Source organism: Arachis ipaensis, chromosome B01 (assembly GCF_000816755.2).
Source record: "Arachis ipaensis cultivar K30076 chromosome B01, Araip1.1, whole genome shotgun sequence".
NCBI lineage: Eukaryota > Viridiplantae > Streptophyta > Magnoliopsida > Fabales > Fabaceae > Arachis > Arachis ipaensis.
The window spans coordinates 8,250,056-8,270,220 of NC_029785.2; the positions used below are offsets into that span (position 1 = coordinate 8,250,056).

Consider the following 20,165-nt stretch of genomic DNA (forward strand, 5'->3'; position numbering starts at 1 on the left):
TGATACCTGCAAAGATGCTCTGACGCTCAAGTCAAAATGAATCTAAGAAGTATAGGTGAGAGTTAGGAATGTGTGTCGTACCTAAGCGAGCTCTTGACTCCTTTTTATAGTAGGAGTTTATTTATCGTATCTTATCTTATAAGATAAGAGGGATATTCGATTTTGAATGTTGGTTAGGGATTTGATTGCCGGGCCGATTTAGATCAAGAAGAAGGCCCAAATCCAAACAATTGGATCAAAGACTGCTCTAATGAAAAATCCAAGAATCAGGTCTAGAATAATTGAAAACTTTCAAATGGGATAAAAATTAAAGGAGTTGGACATGATTGAAGATGTATTNTATGAAAACATTTTTATTTGATTGAATATGTTTGATTGAACTATTTAACCATTCATAATATTATCTCATGCCTTTATAAAATAACCGTATTATATATTTTGAGGGTTGAACTTTTGAAATGGACACTTGCAATATAAATACTTTCGGATTGTTTCACAGCACTAAAAGCATATATCTTTCATTTCTTTTCTTTATTTTTTTCTTGAATTTTATATCCAAATAGTTTCCAAACTAGTATGTACATAAGAAACGAATGACAACGTGGTCATCACTCCCATTTACACATAATTTGATGAGTGTGTCTGAAACCATAAGTTAACACAAAGCTTCCATCCATTCTCTTCAAAACAAAGCTTTCCACAAGCACATAACACCCAAAATTTTCCCATTTAATAGCCCCTCCAAATTTCTCTTCTCTAATTATCCTCTCCTGCCTCTTATTCCTACCCAACCAACCACCTCTTTCTTGCTCCCATTTCATTCTCTTCACAATAACCAAATTCAATCCAACACTAACCTCTCTTTCCACACTAAACCAAACCACTCCATCAACACCATTTCCTTCATCCCAATCAGCTTCCTTTCCACCCACTGTAGCAAATTCTGTTTCAACAACAACATCCACTAACACCACATCATTACCTTTACTACCAATAACACTACTATTCTTCATTGACAAAATCTTCTCCCATCTTTGCTCAAGTGTCAATGTGTAAAACACAGATCTTTTCATTTGGTCCTTGAGTTCCATTCCTTCCTTCACAAACATAAATGGACAGTACCACTTCCCAATAACCACAGAACCAGAACTATCATTAGACAATGGGAAATCGAATGCCGGTAATTGACCGCGCAACAATTGATTTAGGCCAAGAGCTTCTTCCAAATTGTAATTCTTGGGTGTAGAAGCTGCAACTTTCCAACCTTTCCAACCTTTCCTCCTTAAGAATAAAGGAGGGAACCCATCAGGAGCAACAGACTTTGCAAGGAAACCAGAACTCTTCTTGATTATCTCGAATTGTTGATATTGGTTGAAGGGGTCCAAAGGTCTTGGTTTAACATCTTTCACAAAATTGCAGCATAAACAAGTTCCCATATCCTCTTCCGTTGAGCTTGTACATGCCTCCCTGCTCGTCAACATAACAAAACAGTTGTAACTCATTGATAAACAAGATGAGAAAAAGTATTTATTTCGATAAATATTTTTTAAATTATTTATTTCAATAATTATTATAATTAATTTATTTATTAAAATAAAAAATTCTTTGATTATTAGTTATTTTTTGTCAATTTTTTTAAATCTTTAAAAATAAAAAATATAGTACTATTTAAATTCTAAAATTGAATTTAAATTATAAATTCTAAATCACAAAATCTAAATTTTAAAGTTTAGATTTTAAATTCTATTGAGTAGAGAACATGATAGCCGGTTTTAAATTGATATGATAAATTCATGGATATCCATAAAACATATCAATTGCAAAGCAAGATTAATTATTTTGTGGATTCAAGCATGGAGGGAGAAAGATTAGCATACATACCCTTGATGCTTTCCTTTCCTCCATATAACATAGTAGCGGTTGGAAGACAAGGGCTGATTAAGAACTGGAATGAACATAACTTTGTCGTAATACGTTTTGGACTTATTTCTTCCTCTACTAACAGTATAACTGACGGTCAGATTCTTGCTCTGAGGAAAAGGGAAATGGCTGATGTTTCTGTTTTTCAACAAACCAAAGAACCAGTAGCTTTGTGCTTCTTCATCTTGGAGAACAAGATAACCTGAATTTGGACCCTCTGAAGAAGAAGGTGCCTCAGAAAGGGCATTAACGTCTTTCTTTAACACTGAACGAGGCCTTGTAGAATACATTCTTGATTCTTCTTAATTTCTTTCTCTTCTTATTCTTCAAGCTTTTGTTTCATACATGTGTGTTTGTGTATTTATTAAAGAGTTGTACGGAATAATAGATGCCTACCTGTCACTCAATAACGTAATGTAAATTTTAAATTCACATTAAATCAAATAATAATATAATATGGACGGCCAGAAAACTTTCAGACCATTCAACTAGTTTTAACAAATCTGAAAGCCAAAATGTAAACTATTCTAATGAATTCGAAGTTGGGAAATTTCTTATTGCTTGTGTGGTTGACTTGACATCTATCCTATTGTGATTATCCCCTGCAACAGTGGTAGTAAATTACCGAAGCTACAAGTTAGTTACATGTGGTCCTGAATTCTAGAAGTTAGCTACAAGTTATTTGTTGTTTCCTTTTTCCTTGGAATTAAAGCGGAAACTACTAGGAAGTTGGATGCTCTACTTGATATTTTAGAAGAAATAAGAGAAAATTCCACTCCCCTCCCCTGCGAGATGTTAAAATAACATTCTCTTCCCCTCTATTTATAAAATGTACATTTTCCTCCCTTATAACTTTTAAAAAATCTCTTCTTTAATCTATTTTAATCTTTTTGTGTTAACTAATTTTAACTTTATCCATTTTTCAAGAAAAAATAAATTATTTTTTTACAAAAATATCCTTTAACAAAAATTTTATTTTTTGTTATTAATTTTATTTACCAAAATACCCTTTAATAAATTATTTTTTTATTGATTAAATTGTATTTTTATCAAAATATTTTTTAAAAAATTAATAATTAAATTATTTTTTTAAGATACCCTTCAATAATTTTTTAAACACAAAAAATTTAAAATAGATTAAAAAGGAGGTTTTTTAAAAGTTATAAGAAAGGGGAATGTACATTTTATAAATAGAGGAGAGGGGAGTGTCATTTTAGCATCTCGTAGAGAAGGGGAGTGGAATTTTCCCAAGAAATAAAGAAAGTGATGAATGACTATGAAGCGCGAACATTTTTTGTATCTGTTGTGTCTGCAATGACACTCATCACACTCGTTTCACATGCATGTTTTATATGTTCTATGGTGTTTTAATAAAAAAATAAAAAAAAAATTTTAGACATATTTAGACATATGAAAATATTATTACATCTCAGCATATTCATTTTTATTATTAATATGTAATTTTGATATGAGTTCAAAAATAATATATATTATAAGTGTAATAATCCGTGCCATGCACGTGATAAGATCGAAATTATAATTTTAAGCTGTTGTGTTAAAATTAATTTCAATTATAATAATTTAATTAATAAAAAAATAACTTGTATGCATTGTTTTTCTTTTCTTAATGTAGTGTTAATTGTACGTATTAACTATAGAATAATTATTTAATCTACTTTTTTCAATAAATCAGACATATATACTCAATATGATCATAAATAATCTAGTAATACTTAAATCTACCAACAAAGTTTTATATATTGTTTTGTTTTGAAGTAAGAACATATCGAAATCATCTCAAAATAAAGAACAAATTAATAGAGAATCCTAATGCAGAAAAATTCCGCTTGATTCCTCAATCAGAAAATTTGAGAAGACATAAACCTTCCCCTCGATCAGATCATTCTCAAACATCTTTGCCAAATAATGCTTGATTGAACAATGGATTTTATCACACTGTAAAACAAATTAAAAAATGAAGATTATTAGCACTTATAACTCTATTAAATCACACTGTCGTTGATTCGTTCAAGAGTTTATTTATCAAATAAATTTAAAATATGAACAGAAAATATCTATAAACTGGATCTAGCATCACTTGAAGAACTTGCTATAATTAGGTTATTCTTATGTTATTATCTTGTATTAATCGTTATAATTAATTCAATAAAAATTTTTATTCAGTATATATGTTATCTATATTAATTATATGCCAATATTAAAATTCAAGTAAGTATTTATTGGTTTTTATGGTTTCTGTTAGGCTTAATGAAAATTGAGTGATATAAAAGATAAATACGAAGGTGATATGCATGCGTATATTAATATAGGAAGAATATATATATTCAGAAGCATCTTTCTATTTATATCACTTATATTATTTACTCACGGCTTTAAAGTCTTTAAAAATATATTTAATTGTATTATCATTCAAAACACAAATTCATCCTTTATTTTTATTAAATATTTAGATTAATTCAGTTAGATGAGTGTTGTAATAAAAGGATAGACTATTATTATTATTAAAAAAAGAGATATATAAATATGTATAATATTATTGTTATATATGAAGCAGGTTTATATTGCTATAATTATAGAGACTTATTATAATTATATCATATCAATTTAACTATATCAATTATAATTGTTATAATTGTTATATACTCTTCGATTATATCAATTTAACTATATCAATTATATTCAAATTATTAGTCAATTATTTTAATGAAAATTCTTGCTATAATTAGGTTATTCTTATGTTATTACCTTGTATTAATCGTTATAATTAATTCAATAAAGATCTTTATTCAGTATATATGTTATCTATATTAATTATATGCCAATATTTTTAAGAATGAGTTAAAAAAAGAGATATATAAATATATATAATATTATTTTTGCTATATAAAAAATAGATATAAATATATATAGACTGTATTATAAAAAAAAATTAACCCTATATATATAATTATAATGACAAACTCAAGTAAGTATTTATTGGTTTTTATGATTTATGCTTAATGAAAATTGAGTGATATAAAAGGTAAATACGGAGGTGACATGTATGCGTATATTAATATAGGAAGAATATATATTCAGAAGCATCTTTCTATTATATCACTTATTTACTCACAGTCTTAAAATCTTTAAAAATATATAATTGTATTATCATTCAAAACACAAATTCATCCTTTATTTTTATTAAATATTTAGATTAATTCAATTAGATGAGTATTGTAATAAAAAGTATACCCACAAAAAATACTCATAATATATAAATTGAGGCAATAATTTAAAATTCTCTAATACTAATTTAATCAAATACTAATATTAAAACCAAATTACTTAAACAATATTGAATTCATTCTAGTCCTTAGTCACGTATAGAATAGAGTCATTCTCGTAACGACTACCAACTGAAACAACATCATAAGTTTGAACATTTAGAATTCGTGCAAATTCAGACCATCCTCTTGTTAAATAAGCTTCATCATCCGCTATCCATGCAATACGGCAAAGTATAGAATTGCCACACTGAGAAACTAAACTAACCCTTATTCCCCTCAATGGCATTACATGCATGCAAAAGAAAGTCGGTAATTTCTGAAAAAAATCATAATATGTTATAAAATTATTCTAATAACGAAAAGTTTAAAATAAGAAAATTTAAATATATTACCAATTATTGAAATTGCATATCCGAGTTTGTTACGAATTTAGCAAAATTGAACTTAAACAGAGGGAATTCAATCTCATTATGTGCTCCATTTCGAAGATTTTCAGACAGACGTAAAAAGCATGGAGGGGATGGAACTTGAACTTGGCCTACAAAGTTCCGTGGAAACAATTCCTCAATCAAAAATCGAGCCCCTCCCAAGAAAGCTAACTTTAACCACATTCCATTAGGTTGGTCATAATAGGTGAGTAGATCCAACCATCCTTCGATAAAGTAGAGATTATTATTGCCCCTTCTTTGAACGCTTACATCCATGTAGTTAGAACCCGAATCAGTTAGATAACTCGATGAGGTATTTCATAGATGTGATGCATTGTAAACGATTGTGGCAAAAGACAATCGAACTGAAACATTAGACGATAAGAATAACCTAGAGTAACAACAATTAATAAATTATCAAAAGAATAATATAATAGAATGAGTATATGAAAAATATTATAAAAAATTATAAATTGTACCTTAAAAGGATCAACTTCAATAAAAAACGAAGAATACATTCTTATTCTATGAAGTAGTAAAAAAAAAATATAAAATTATGAGTTGACTCTCAAATTTAGATTCATGTACCACAGAAAAACACTATATATAGACTTTAGTAAAACAAAAATAAATATGTAAATTACTTATTATTAAGGTAATTTTTTATTATATACAGTAATTACGCATTAAATATTGATTTGATATAATTATAATGAAGATATGTTTCTAAATTAGTAATTATACATTAAATATTAACTATAATATAATTATAATAAAGATATTTTTATTAAGGGTTAACCACCAAAAATGCTCCCGAATTATTTAAACGCTGACAAAAATACACCCGAATTTTACTATCAACAAAAATGCCTTCAAATAATTTAAAAACACAACAACAATATCCAACAGTAAATATATATTTTTAAAAAATATCTTAGAGATTAAATTTTGATGCAATTTTTTGTAAGCATGATTATAAAAATAATATATTATTATACATAAAAATTGGTAATTTTTTGTTAAGTATATAATTTTTTTATAATTATTTTTGTTAACAACCAATAATACTTTTAAAAAATTACAAAATAATATATACTTAACAAAAAATCACAAAATTTTAAAAATAATAATATCTCATTTTTTTAATTATGCTTTCAAAAAATTGCATCAAAATTCAATCTCTAATGTATATTTTGATAAATACATGTTTAATGTTAGTTTTTTTTTGCAAGATTATCTAACATTAAATATGTATTTCTCAAAAAATAAATTAGAGATTGAATTTTGGTACAATTTTTTGCAAGCATGATTAAAAAATTGAGATATTAGTATCCTTAAAATTTGGTGATTTTTCGTTGTGTATATATTTTTTTGTAATTTTTTTGTTAACAACTAATAATACTTTTAAAAAATCACAAAAAAATATATACTTAAAAAAAATTATCAAATTTTAAGAATAATAATATCTCATTTTTTTAATTATTCTTGTAAAAAATCACATCAAAATTCAATCTCTAAGGTAGTTTTTTGAAAATATATATTTACTGTTGGGTATTGTTGTTATGTTTTTAAATTATTTAAAGGTATTTTTGTCGATAGTAGAATTCAGGTGCATTTTTGTCAACATTTGAATAATTCGGGGGCATTTTTGGTGGTTAACCCTTTTATAAAATAATTTAGAATAGAGAAAATTGCATTCATTTTGGAGAAAAAACGGAGTCACGAGGGATCGATACGTCACCTTTATTAGCTGGGGAAAAATCCAGTTTTAGTATATTAAGTAGATTAACAAGACTGCTACACATCCATATAATCATATAACCAAGTTAGCCCAAACCCAAATAGATTCAGGCGCATTAAATGCAGAGTGAGAAACACGTGCGAGACACAAAAAAAGTCTCGTTTTTCATTCGCGCTTCATTATGAAAGAACGTTACATCTTCAACACGAAATCAATACACTAAAACACTCATTCTCTTCGAATCTCTTTGAACATCACTCAAACTTCAATCACATTCTTTGCGGAAACCACTACTGTAAAGGAATCGGAAGAAGATTTTGCAAGCAACAACTAGAAACAAACGAAAACAGCAACAAAGACTACAAAAAGTATGAGAAAACTACTGTTCATTTAAAATCTTACAATGTCGCGTTTCGCCTATTTTCATTTTAGTTTTATTGGTTTTATTTGCTTCGTTTAGTAAATAGAACTATTGTGAATGATTTTTACAGTATAACTAGGGCTTTAAGATATATGTGCTTGTTCTTATTGGTGTGGATAGTTTAACTAGAGCTCTGTTACTATCTTCAGTACTTCTTTTACATTGAAGAATACTATTCTTGTTGATTGAAAATTGATAATGATTTATTAACCACATGAACGTTTTTCGGTTCGGTGGCCTTTGTGATTTTGGTTCTGTGTATGAAGGATTTTCGGTTCGATGGGTTGTGGCACATTAATTAACTTGATTAAGATATACATGCTTGTGGTTGTTGATGTATTGAATGATTTTTGTTTAGAACAATTGATATTAGAGATAACTCGTTCACTTTGATAAGCCATACTACTGTAAAATTGTCTCATTATATTTGATTAAGATATATGTGGTTGTTCTTATTTGTGTGAATATTTATATACATTTTTTGATTCGGTGGCCTTTGTGATTTTGATACTATGCATGAAGAATTTTTGGCTCGGTGGGTTGTGGCATATTAATTGACTTGATTAAGATATACATGCTTGTAGTTGTTGATGTATTGAATGAGTTTTGTTTAGAACAATTGACATTAGAGACAACTCTTTCACTTTGATAAGCCATCCTACTGTAAAATTGTCTCATTATATTTGATTAAGATATATGTGGTTGTTCTTATTTGTGTGAATAGTTATATACATTTTTTCGGTTCGGTACCCTTTGTGATTTTGGTTCTGTGCATGAAGGATTTTCGGTTCGGTAGTTTGTGGCATTTTAATTGACTTGTTTAACATATATATGCTTGTGGTTGTTGATGTATTGAATGAATTTTGTTTAGAACAATTGACATTAGAGACAACTCTTTTACTTTGATAGGCCATCCTACTGTAAAATTGTCTCATTATATTTGATTAAGATATATGTGGTTGTTCTTATTTGTGTGATTAGTTATATACATTTTTTGGTTCGGTAACTTTTGTAAATTTGGTTCTGTGCATGAAGGATTTTCGGTTCGGTGGGTTGTGGCATTTTAATTGACTTGTTTAACATATACATGCTTGTGCTTGTTGATATATTGAATGAAATATTGCCCAAAATTTTTTATTACAGCAAAACACAACAAGAAAATGGCAACAATGAAGGATAAGACACATTATAACGTAAGCACATTAAATATATTTATCCGCTTTCATTCGAATAATATCTATTTTGTATTATAAATATATACTCACATTCTGTTTCAAAACTTGCAGAAAACTCACTGTTGCAGATGCCAAACAAAGGCAATGGCAACAGTGTACAGGGAAATGAGTCAAGAAAAGAAAGATATTGTGGAAGAAATGGAATTTGGTGCCCTGGCAAATGTCCCAGAAATGAACGTCTCTAATACACCGTTGAAAGAATTGCTTGATTGGTTTGATGAAGAGAAAGGATGCTTGAAAATTCTCCAGGGGAGAATATACATAACTCCTCGAAAAGTAGCAGCTGCCCTTGGCATAACCAACGGAGGTAATACATTTTCCACTTACTACTTATTTTCAGTTCATTGGTGTCTGAAAAATTAAACTAGCCGTTTTTGTCTGATTTTTGCTATTAAAATATTGTAGGGAATCTTTTTCCTGAAAAGGTTGATTACAACAAACTGAATCCAGCAGACAAGGAATGTGCTGGATATGAATGTAGAAGGGGAGGAGAACCGGAAAAAAAATCAAGAGGACTTTTGTTGTCTTCATACAAAAGTACTTCTTGCTCCCCACAACGGTAAGTGTGGCCTCCCCAATCCACAAGCCACCAATCTTTCATGTGGACAACATTCGGGAATGGGATTAGGCAAAGCATGTTCTCAACTTTTTAATGAAAAGAGTTGAAAACAAGAGAAACGGAAAGAAACAGTCTGTTGATGGCTGTGTTTTTGTATTAATGTTGATATACTTCCACGAAACCAAGTTTCCCCGTCCATTTGCACCTGATGCTCCCCCTGCACCATGGGTGGCTCATTGGACAAGGAAAATGATCATTGATCGGATTTCATCCGAAGCAACACAACCATTGGTAAATACTCTACTAAAATTCTCCAAAAAATTTACTTTCAAATGCTTTTAAAATACTCTACTAACTAAATAAACTTCTATTTTAGGTTATAATTAATTTATTTGTTCTACTTGCAATTGTTAGTTTTTTCATTGAATGTTTCTGCATTAGGAAACATTTTTCTTGACGAATAAATAGTTGTCATGTACTATTCACCATATGAATATTTTTCGGTTTGGTAGGATTTCTTCATTCGGTTCACCCAACTATTAATTTGTTATTTTGATGATTAAATAATTGAGACCTTATTTTTGTTTTAGGGACTTCTGTACAGAAGGGAAAAAAAGAAAGAAAAAACAAAAATAAGTAACTTGGACAAAAAAGAAAAAGGAAAGAAAATAGAAAAGAAAATTGCTGAGACGGATTCTTCTTCGGAAGAGGAAAGACTCTCCAAATCTGAATCCGAAGCCAGTAAGTTTAATTTTCATATTAATTTCATTTAATTTGTATTTGCTTAAATTTGTTCTTATACGCTTGTTCTTATGTATTGCAGAGAAGAAGAAATAAAAAAAAAACCGCAACAAAGAAAAGAAAATAACCACTGAAGGTGGTTAAAAAATAAACCAAAAAAACAAAGCCTGTGCCTATAGATTCAAAGAGTACAAGCGAATCTGAAAGCGAGTAAGTACTGTATAATTTCTGTGAGACGTTTTGTTGATTACATATATATTTATTTTTGGTTCGGTGGGCTACTAAGTTTCGGTTTAGCACTTGAATTTATTTCGGTTAAGTGGACTTCTAAGTTTCGGTTTAGCACTTTAATTTATTTCAGTTCTGTGGTGTCTGTGAGTTTGATTGACTTCATTGTTAGTGTCTTGTATTCAGTATAAATTCAATGCGTTTATCTATTTTACAGAGAAAATAAAATCGAGAAAACACTCATAATAAAAAGAAAATAACCTAGATTCTTTGATACTTATTTTTTGAACTTTCAGAACTGAACAAGCAAAAGACAATGTTGCGGAAAGAAGAAGCGAGCATTGGAAATGATGAGAGAAAAAAGATCAAAGAAAAGAAATGATGGAACTCAGTCAGCAAACGTTGCTCCGGATCAGTTTGACTCTCCACAGGCACCAAATGAATTCTCTCAGATGTAAGATTCAGTTTATTATTCCCGAATTTTTTTTCTTATTTTGCTTACTTTTGCTACAACGTTTTCTAATTCCTCTAGATTCAATTACTAATATTTATTTATCTTTCTTAGAGTGCCGACTGTAAATATGGATAGTGAGCAAGTCTTACAGACTCAAGGAAGCTCTACACCTTCCGTAAATGCTGCGAGCAATATCAGGTAAATTGGTTCACTGCATATTGTATTTTCGATTCAGTGGTTGCCCAAAAATGAATTTAATGTCTTTCTAAACCTTTGCTTTTAATCTTGCTTTCTAATTTTAATTTGTTATCTTTTTTTAGGAAAAATACCCCGGAAAGCTCGATCAAATATTTTAGAAAAAAAAATCTTCCCAAGAAAGACTTCTAAAACTCCACAAGTGTAAGTTAAAAATATTTATGTTACTCTTTTAGATTTAGTTAATAATTTTTATTTAATTAATCACAAGAAAATTGTGTTTAAATGTCACTAGAGGTACACCTAATTCTAACCTACAAATCGTTGAGTTTCAAGAACCAACTCGTTCTCAAGCTTTGGAAGTGTGAGTTTTTCAATGTGCAAATTCCTATTTTTCAAAACAAATTCTAAATATTCAACATTAACTTTATCCTTGTTTACATTCCTCAGACCTCCTCTTGCATTATCTTTTCCAAGTTCAGTTCAGGAAGAGTTGATGAAGGATGACTTCATCTATGTCCCTCCACAAGAGGAAACACAACAAACTTCTAATAATGAGTAAGTTAATAAATATTTATTCACCACATGAATCTTGTTCAATATTTACTGCTTATAAATAGTTTAATTATGGTTAAGTTGAAACAATAAATGAATTCAATGTGTTCTTGTCTTTGGACTCTCTTTTGCTTATTACAGCTGCCCTCAAGAAGCTGAAAAGCAGGGTGTTATAGTGTCTTTTTCGAGTTCTGTAATTGAAGACTTATTCAAAGATGACTATGTGTATGAAGTTTCTAATGAAGAGTACGTTTCACATAAAAAATCTTTTTATTAATTTTAATGGTTGTTATTGAACTGTTTTCTATTTAATGCAACAGCCCTGCAAAAGAACAACAGCAACAAGTCCAAGAACCACCGGTGCAATAGGAATCAGAACAAGAAGCACCTGTTAATGTGTAAGCATTAAATTCTTTAATATCACTTTTGTTTAATATAATTTCGGTTCACTGTAAGTTTGTATTTTGGTTCACTATAAGTTTGAATTTCGGTTCACTATAATGATTAATGTAATTTATGTTAAATATCATTGTTAAATATGATAATAGTTTGAGATAATTATAGAAATGTTTACTGTTTAATGCAGCAGACCTCTGGAACAGCAACAACAGCCCTGCGAAGAACCAACAGCACAGCAATCCAAACAAGAAGCACCTGTTAATGTGTAAGTTTTACTGCTTATATAAATATCGATAATATTTACTGCTTATACATAGTTTAATTATGGTTTAGTTGAAACCAGAAATGAAATCAATGTGTTATTTTCTTTGGACTCTCTTCTGTTTCTTATAGCTGCCCTCCAGAACCCAACAAGCAGGGTGTTATGGGGTCTATTACAAGCTCTGTTATTGAACAGTTTTTCAAGGATGCCGATGTCTATCAAGTTTCTGATGAAGAACAATCCCAAGAACCTTCGGTGGCACGGCAATTAGAAAAAGAAACTCTAATCTTGTCATCATTTGACAGGTATGTTACTTGCTTTTCTTTAATAACATTTTTGTTTAATATCATTTTGGTTCACTTTAAGTTTGGATTTGGGTTCACTATTTGTTTGGATTTTGGTTCACTATAGTGATTAAATATTATTTTTGTTTAATATCATTGTTAAATATCTATCATCCTACGGTGCTGCTCAACCTAGGAAAAGGGAAGATGAAAGGCCTTCCTTTAGCCTTGGGATAAGTCCACCAGCATCTCAACCAAGTCAGCCCTCTCAAGAGAGTGATTCACAGCTTGAAATCCTGGCAGAGGCGGTGGTAGATGCTGAAGTGATAGCAGCATTAAAATTTATTGAAGGAACATCTTCAGAACCAAGCTTACCAGCGGCTCAAGTTTACAAAATCCCGCAGAAAAAAACAAAAATCACGAATGAGCTGATTGAAAAGTGTTATCATTATCAATGAATATGAACCAATATTTGTCTTGAAACATGAGGGACTCTACAAGGGATTAAGAGAATATTTCATGTCTCTAATGCCCGGAGAACAAGTGCATGCCGTGGTAAAATCCTTTGCCAATTACGTTAACATTAATGATTTTTTTAAACACTTTTATATAGTATATCTCATCAATTTTCATCCTGTAGGTGGTTAGTATACACAGCTTGATTCTCAACGAAATAAAAATTAAGCGGTATTAGGAATAAATATACATTGTGCCGATGGATATTGTGGTAAGTAAATTTCCTATTCAGTGCTAATTACTTTTCAGTTCAGTGAAAATGTTAATATTGGTTCACCTGATTCTTATGTCTTCTGTTGAGTTCTTTTGCATTAAGAAAACTTTTCTCTTGATGAATGAATGTTTTTCACGTTTTATTCAGCATATGATTTATGTTCAGTTCGGTAAAATGTGATTTAACTGATGTTCATTTTGCAGAATTTTATGTTGGGAACACATGGCGTGAAGTACATTGATAAGAGGACAAACAAAGCCCACAGGTTTGATATTCAGCAGTATGCCCACCACCGCCAGTTTCTAGACAAAAGGAAACTTGCATCGCATCCATTTGTAAGTTGTAATATCTAAAAATTCTTTGATAATTCTCTTGTTTGCTATTGTTTCGACTGAAATATTCTATAATTTTGCAAAATTTCAGATATTTGTCCCAATTTGCAATGGAGAGCATTGGTGGTTGTGGCTTGTTGATGTAAACAAAAAGAAATTCTATGTCCTTGACCATATCAACAAGAAGCCAGAAGATATACCTGATTTGAGAAAGGAACTAATGAATAAATTTGTTGTAAGTTATTTTCTTGTAAATGATTCAAATTATTCTATACATGAGAGGAGTTTGGTTGACTGTTGTTAGTTCTGTTTATTTACTCTTTTTTTGTCTCTTTCAAGGTTTAATAATTTCTCAGATGAGGGTGTACGCTGGGGCGGAACCCTTAATGGAGGATGCACTGAGAGAGGAAGCAGAGTATATCCAATTGAATGGTCAACGTACAAAGTAAGAATCTTTCTCTTCTATAGTGCTATTTTTAATGTGTTTTATTTTATATACTATTGATCGTATTATACTCAATTCTTGCTTAGCTATGATGGTGGAATATTCGTGATGAAATGGCTCGAAACAATAGATCCACAAAAAATAAAAAGCGGGAAGAGATATAAATATAAAGCTTGGACACAAGTAAGTACTTTCTAAATTAATAAACTTCTTTCTTTTCTTATTTCATTCAGTTAAGTTGATATTGTAACTAGAGCTTTGAAGTTGGTTGTTACTCTGTTCAATAGTTCTTTTCTATGTAGAAATACTATTCTTGTTGATTGAAATTTGATCACCATTTATTCACCACATAAACAATTTTCGGTTCGGTGGCTCTTATAATTTTGATTCACCAAGTGAATGTGTTTCGCTTCGGTGACCTCCTTTTAATTTGTTCAGGGTTTAGGGTTACTGTGATTGCATTTTTACAGTATAACTAGGGCTTTGAATGAAATTTGTTGTTATTTAATATGATTTTGATTTACTTGATATTTAATGTGTTCAGGGTGTAGGGTTATTGTGATTGCATTTTTACAGTATGATTAGGGCTTTGAATGACATTGTTATTATTTCATTTGGGTTCATTTCTTATGTAACTAATTCATTTCAATTGAAATGCAGAAAGACATTGATGACTTCAGATACCAATATGGTCCATATTTTATGTTGCATGAAATGAACAAAATCAGAGACCAAGTAATTTCGGAATCTGAAGCAATAAGACTCACCAAGCCATCTGCTTTCCTCTCCAACCCTTATTGTAAATACACATCTGGGGATTTAGATAGCAAATAGCATATACTAGTTGTAATTAACAATATTTTGTTTAACTTGTTTAAAAAGCAAAAAATGCATACTTCAAATGTATATATGCCAATGTATGTATCAAACAATGCATATAGTAGTTGTATATATTTTGTTTAACTAGTTAAAAAATCAAACAATGCTTCTTTCAAATGTATATATGTCAATGTTAATGAATATATCTATTCTTAATATCAATGTATGTATCAAATGTTAATATTTATATATCTGTTGGAACTGTCTGGCTACTATTTTATTCCATGTTCTTAGTGATTGCAATCACTGTATTTACCAATACATTACGAACTCCAAAAGAACACAGTGAATCGAAATTAATACACTGGACGAACCGAAAGGTAGAAACACACTGAACCCCTAAACCCTGAACCCTAAACCCTAAACACTAAAACCAGAACCGTGAACACTGAACCTTGAACCCATAAACCCTAAATCCCTAAAACCATAAACCCTAAACCTTAAACCCTAAACCCTAAACCCTGAACCCGAACCCTGAACTCTGAACCTGAACCATGAACACTAAACTCTGAACCCTAAATGCTAAACCCTAAACCCTAAGCCCTAAACCCTAAGCCCTAAACCCTGAACCCTACCATAAACCCTAAACCCCTAGAACCATAAACCCTAAACCCTAGACCCCTAAATCCTAAACCCTAAACCGTCAACCATGAACACGGTGAACCAAAATTAATACACGGGGCAAACCGAAAGTTTGAAATAGACTGAACCCCTGAACAATGAACCCTGAACCCATAAACCCTAAATCCCAAGTTGACCCAAGCCCAAATAAATTTACACGCCTCAAACGTCACTAAAATAAACGTGACTTCCACGCGCTTCATTATAAAAAAACATTCCTTCTTCTTCAAAACGCACAAAACCGGTCCTTCTCTTCAAATCTCTCTCAAAATCACTCAAATTTCAGTCACGTTCTCTGTGAAAACCACTATTGCAGAAGAATAGCGAGAAGATTTGGCAACGAACAATCATAAAAGAACGAAAACAGCAACAGAAAATACCAAAGGTATGAGAAAACTACTATTCACTAGAAATCTTGCAATGTAGCGTTTCTCCTAGTTGCATTTTAGGTTTACTGGATTGATTTGCTTTGTTTAGAAGATTGAACTATTGTGAATGCATTTTTACAGTATAACTAGGGCTTGGAATGAAATTTGTTGTTATTTTCAATCAGTTCAATGGATAGTGTAACTAGGACTTCGAAATTGCTTGTTACTCTGGTCAATACTTCTTTTGCATGGAGAAATACTATTCTTTAGCAACAGTGTTGTTCTAATATGACCCGGAAAAAAAAACTTGGTTTTGTTCCATCTTTCATATCATTACCCTTTATTATAGTCTTAGACAAGGGCATGCAAATTTCAAGGATCCTCTTGGCATAGTTGGATGACCAGAATTTTCTAGGACATAGTTTTGAGCAATATCAACATTCTTGTTCTTATTTATCCCTTTTCATTTTAATTTTTCTTCCTTTTAAGAGTGTTGGGAGAAATCAACATAGAAAATAAAATATTCAATGGTTTTTAATATATACTCAAAAATATATTTCTTCGGTACCAAAATAAATTTAGTTTTGAGTAAACTGATATATGAAAAATTAATCAAAGGTTCTTTGACATTTATGCAAAATGGATAACATTTTGAAAAAATATGGTATCCCAAATCTTTTTGACAAGTAGTAATACTACGATTTATTCACCAAATTAATGTTGTTCAGTTTGGTTGCCTCCTTTTACTTTGTTCAGAGTTTAAGATTATTGTGATACTATTATCGGTGTATTGAGTGAAGTATTGACCAATTTTTTTCATTACAGCAAAACAGAAATAAAACAATGGTGACAAAGGCAATAGCAACAGTGTTCAAGAATATGAGTCAGGAAAAGAAAGATATAGTTGAAGAAATGGGATTCGGTGCCCTGGCACATGTCCTGGAAATGAACGTCTCTCACGCCCTCTTAAGAGAATTGATTGATTACTATGATGAGTATCATGGATGCCTAAAAACTCTCCATGGAAAAATATACATAACACCTGCCAAGGTAGCAGCTGCGCTGGGGATAAGCCACGACGGTAATACACTTTCCACTTCTTGCTTATTTTTGGTTCATTGCTTTCTATAATTTTGGTTCATTACTCTCTTTAATTTCGGTTTATTCCTACCTTAAATTTTGGTGTATTGGTATATAAAGAATTAAACTGAACCTTTTTGACTCATTTATTGCTATTAAAATATTGTAGGGAATCGTTTTCCTAAAAAGGTTGATTATCACAAACTGAATGAGGAAGACAAGGCAATATTTGACAGCCTCAAATGTGTTACGTTGGTGACTTTGACAAATTCTGTCCTAAATATGAGTGTTGAAGGGGAGGAGAATCGGAAAAAATTTCGCAGGACTTTTGTCGTCTTCGTACAGAAGTGTTTCTTGTTGCGGACGACGGTAAGCATGGCCTCCGTGATCTATAAGCCATCTATCTTTTGTGTGGACAACATCCAACAGTGACATTGGGCAAATCATGTGCTCAGCTTCTTGAGAAATGGAATTAAAAACAAGAGAAAGGGGAAGAAACAGTCCGTTGAGGGCTGTGTTTTTGTTTTGATGCTGATATACTTCCATGAAACCAAGTTCCCTTGCTTGGATGGACTTGATGCTCCCCCGGCACCGTGGGTGGCCTATTGGACAAAGAAGATGATGCTCGACCGGATTTCTGAGGAAGCAACGGACACAATGGTAATGTGTTAATTTGAATCATTGTACATGCATAAATATTTTTTTTCATAATTGAATATTTGTCACGTATTATTCATCACATGAATTGCGTTCGGTTCAGTGTTTGTGGTAATTTTGATTCACCTGATTGTTTTTGTATTTCCTCGTTTTAGATGCTTCTAAGATACTCTGCTAACTAAATAATTTTGTGTTTTAGGGACTTCTGTATAGAAAGTAAATAAAGGATGAAAAAACAAAAAGAAAGGTGCAAAAGAAAACAACTTTTCTGAAGGGGAAAGAGAAAAGAAAAAGGGAGAAAGAAAAAAAGAAAGTTGTTATTGTGGATTCTTCTTTGGAAGAGGAATCTTTTTTGGAATCCAAATCAGAATCCGAATTAGACAATTTAACGCTGGCAGAAAGAACAAGACAAAAGAGGCTCCTGAAAAAAGAAAAAATTGTTCCGACGGATTCAGAAACATCAAGTGAATCTCAAAACCAGTGCAGTTTGACTAGTTTTAATTAACAATATTTTGTTTAACTTGTTTAAAAAAGCAGACACTGCTTCTTTTGAATGTATATATGTCAACATTAATGTAAATATTAATATTAATATATAGATCTAATGTTAATGTATATAATGATTCAAGATGGATTACTCCTTGTCTTGTTATATAACTGTTGGAACTGCCTGGCTGCTGTTTTGTTGCAGCTTCATAGTGAATGAAATCAGGGTGTTTACCAAAAAATTAAGAACCCCAAAAACACAATGAACCGAAATTAATACACCTGGTGAATCAAAAAAGTGCATGTCTCAACATAACATAGAGCTAATTTTAAAAGAATGTTACTATCAGAACCCTGAACCTTAAAACCAGAACCCTGAACACTGAACCCTGAACCCATAAACCCTAAATCCCTAAAACCTAAAGCCTAAATCCTACACCCTAAAACCTGAACCCTAAACCCTAAACTCGAACCCTGAACTATGAACCCAAACCCTAAACACTGAACCCTGAACCCTACCGTAAACCCTAAACCCCTAAAACCCTGAACCCTGAACTCTAAACCCTAGACCCATGCACCCTAAACCCTCAACCATGAACACAGTGAACCAAAATTAATACACGGGACGAACCGAAAGTTTGAAACACACTGAACCCCTGTACACTGAACCTTGTACCCATAAACCATAAAACCATAAACCCTGAAACCCTAAAACCTAAACTTTAAACCCTAAACCCTAAACCCTGAACTCTGAACTCTGAACCATGAACCAAAAAACAAATTCTAATTATTCAACTTAGAAATTAATACACTAGATGAATAAAAAAACTGCATATGTCAATATAGAATTTCACAAAAAAAGTGACTATTCATTAAAGACTATCAACATTTAGAATTTAAACCTGCTATAACCATGGTGAACCGAAATTTTCTCATGGGTGAACAAAAATTTACTTTAATAAAAACTAAAACTTGTACAATCTTCTCTTGGATAATTCATATTTGGTGTATTGTAAAGAGTGGAGCTTGACTGAATCGATGATCCGGAGTCTAAAAGGTTCAACTACAAAAGACATAATTGTGTATTAGCAAAATGAACATTTCAATTTTTAACTAATCAAAAGCAAGTCAATTTACTTCGCTTGGAGCTGACTTTTTCTTTTTCTTCATAGCATTTGAGATCTTTTTTTCCAGGTTTGATCCAAGTCTGTTCTTGGGCCGACCTCTTGTTTGGACACGTGGTGGGCTTTGAAGGTCATTCACATTGCTTAATGTTGCTTCTTCATGGATTAACAAACTTTTTCCTTTGCTTCTCCCTTGATATTGTCAAATGCTTGATGCAAAATTCCAGTCAACTCTTCAGACTCAAATGCAAATTCACATATATTGTGTGACCAAAACACCAATTCATTAAATCTCTTACTTCTTGGCTCCAGTAGAGGTTCATCTTGGCTGCTCTTGATGTGTGTATGCCTCCTCTTTATGTTCTTGCTCCAGCTTTCCAATATGTATTTTGGTGCCACGTTATCCGCTCACTCAAAGCTTAGAACGCTTAGGGAATGGCAGCACAATATGCCCCTAGACTCAAACAGCAAGCAATGGCACTTTACATATCGTGATACTGCGTCATAGGTGACGACAAACTTGTTGAATGTGGAGTTGGAAACCTGCTCTATGACTTCATATGTTGTGAAACCTAGGGTGGAATGCATTGATCTTGTGATACAATTCGCTTTACCTCTAAATTGAGCTTGAACTTCCCTGAACTTCTCATGGGTATATACACGTTGAAACTGTGCCTCTATTGCTGATTTTGTTGCGCATGGTATCACAGTGTGAAAATCTGCAGCATCAAATT

At 31.2% G+C, this 20,165-nt stretch overlaps 2 protein-coding genes across 3 annotated transcripts in view; both read right to left on the minus strand.

Annotated features, from left to right (window-relative positions):
- LOC107618402 overlaps positions 1–20,165 on the minus strand; it is a 74,622-nt gene that overhangs the window by 8,177 nt on the left and 46,280 nt on the right. The window contains exon 1 of one of the 2 annotated variants that reach the window (XM_021117052.1): positions 2,253–2,497. The exons of the other annotated variant lie outside the window; for it this stretch is intronic. The gene's annotated coding sequence lies outside the window, so the exon portion shown is untranslated. Of the gene's footprint in view, positions 1–2,252; positions 2,498–20,165 lie in introns of those variants that run through there. 2 annotated transcript variants of the gene reach the window in all.
- LOC107618183 lies at positions 489–2,332 on the minus strand. Its single transcript, XM_016320207.2, has 2 exons — positions 1,882–2,332; positions 489–1,467 (listed from the first exon to the last, which is right to left on the minus strand). The coding sequence occupies exons 1-2, from the start codon at positions 2,208–2,210 to the stop codon at positions 609–611; spliced, it is 1,188 nt and encodes a 395-aa protein (XP_016175693.1). The 5' UTR covers positions 2,211–2,332; the 3' UTR covers positions 489–608.

Coding starts and splice junctions, on each gene's coding strand:
- LOC107618183 (XM_016320207.2), bottom strand. CDS start 2,210: ATGTATTCTACAAGGCCTCGTTCAGTGTTAAAGAAAGACGTTAATGCC. Junction 1,468..1,881: donor AGGAAAGGAAAGCATCAAGG/GTATGTATGCTA, acceptor GTTGACGAGCAG/GGAGGCATGTACAAGCTCAA.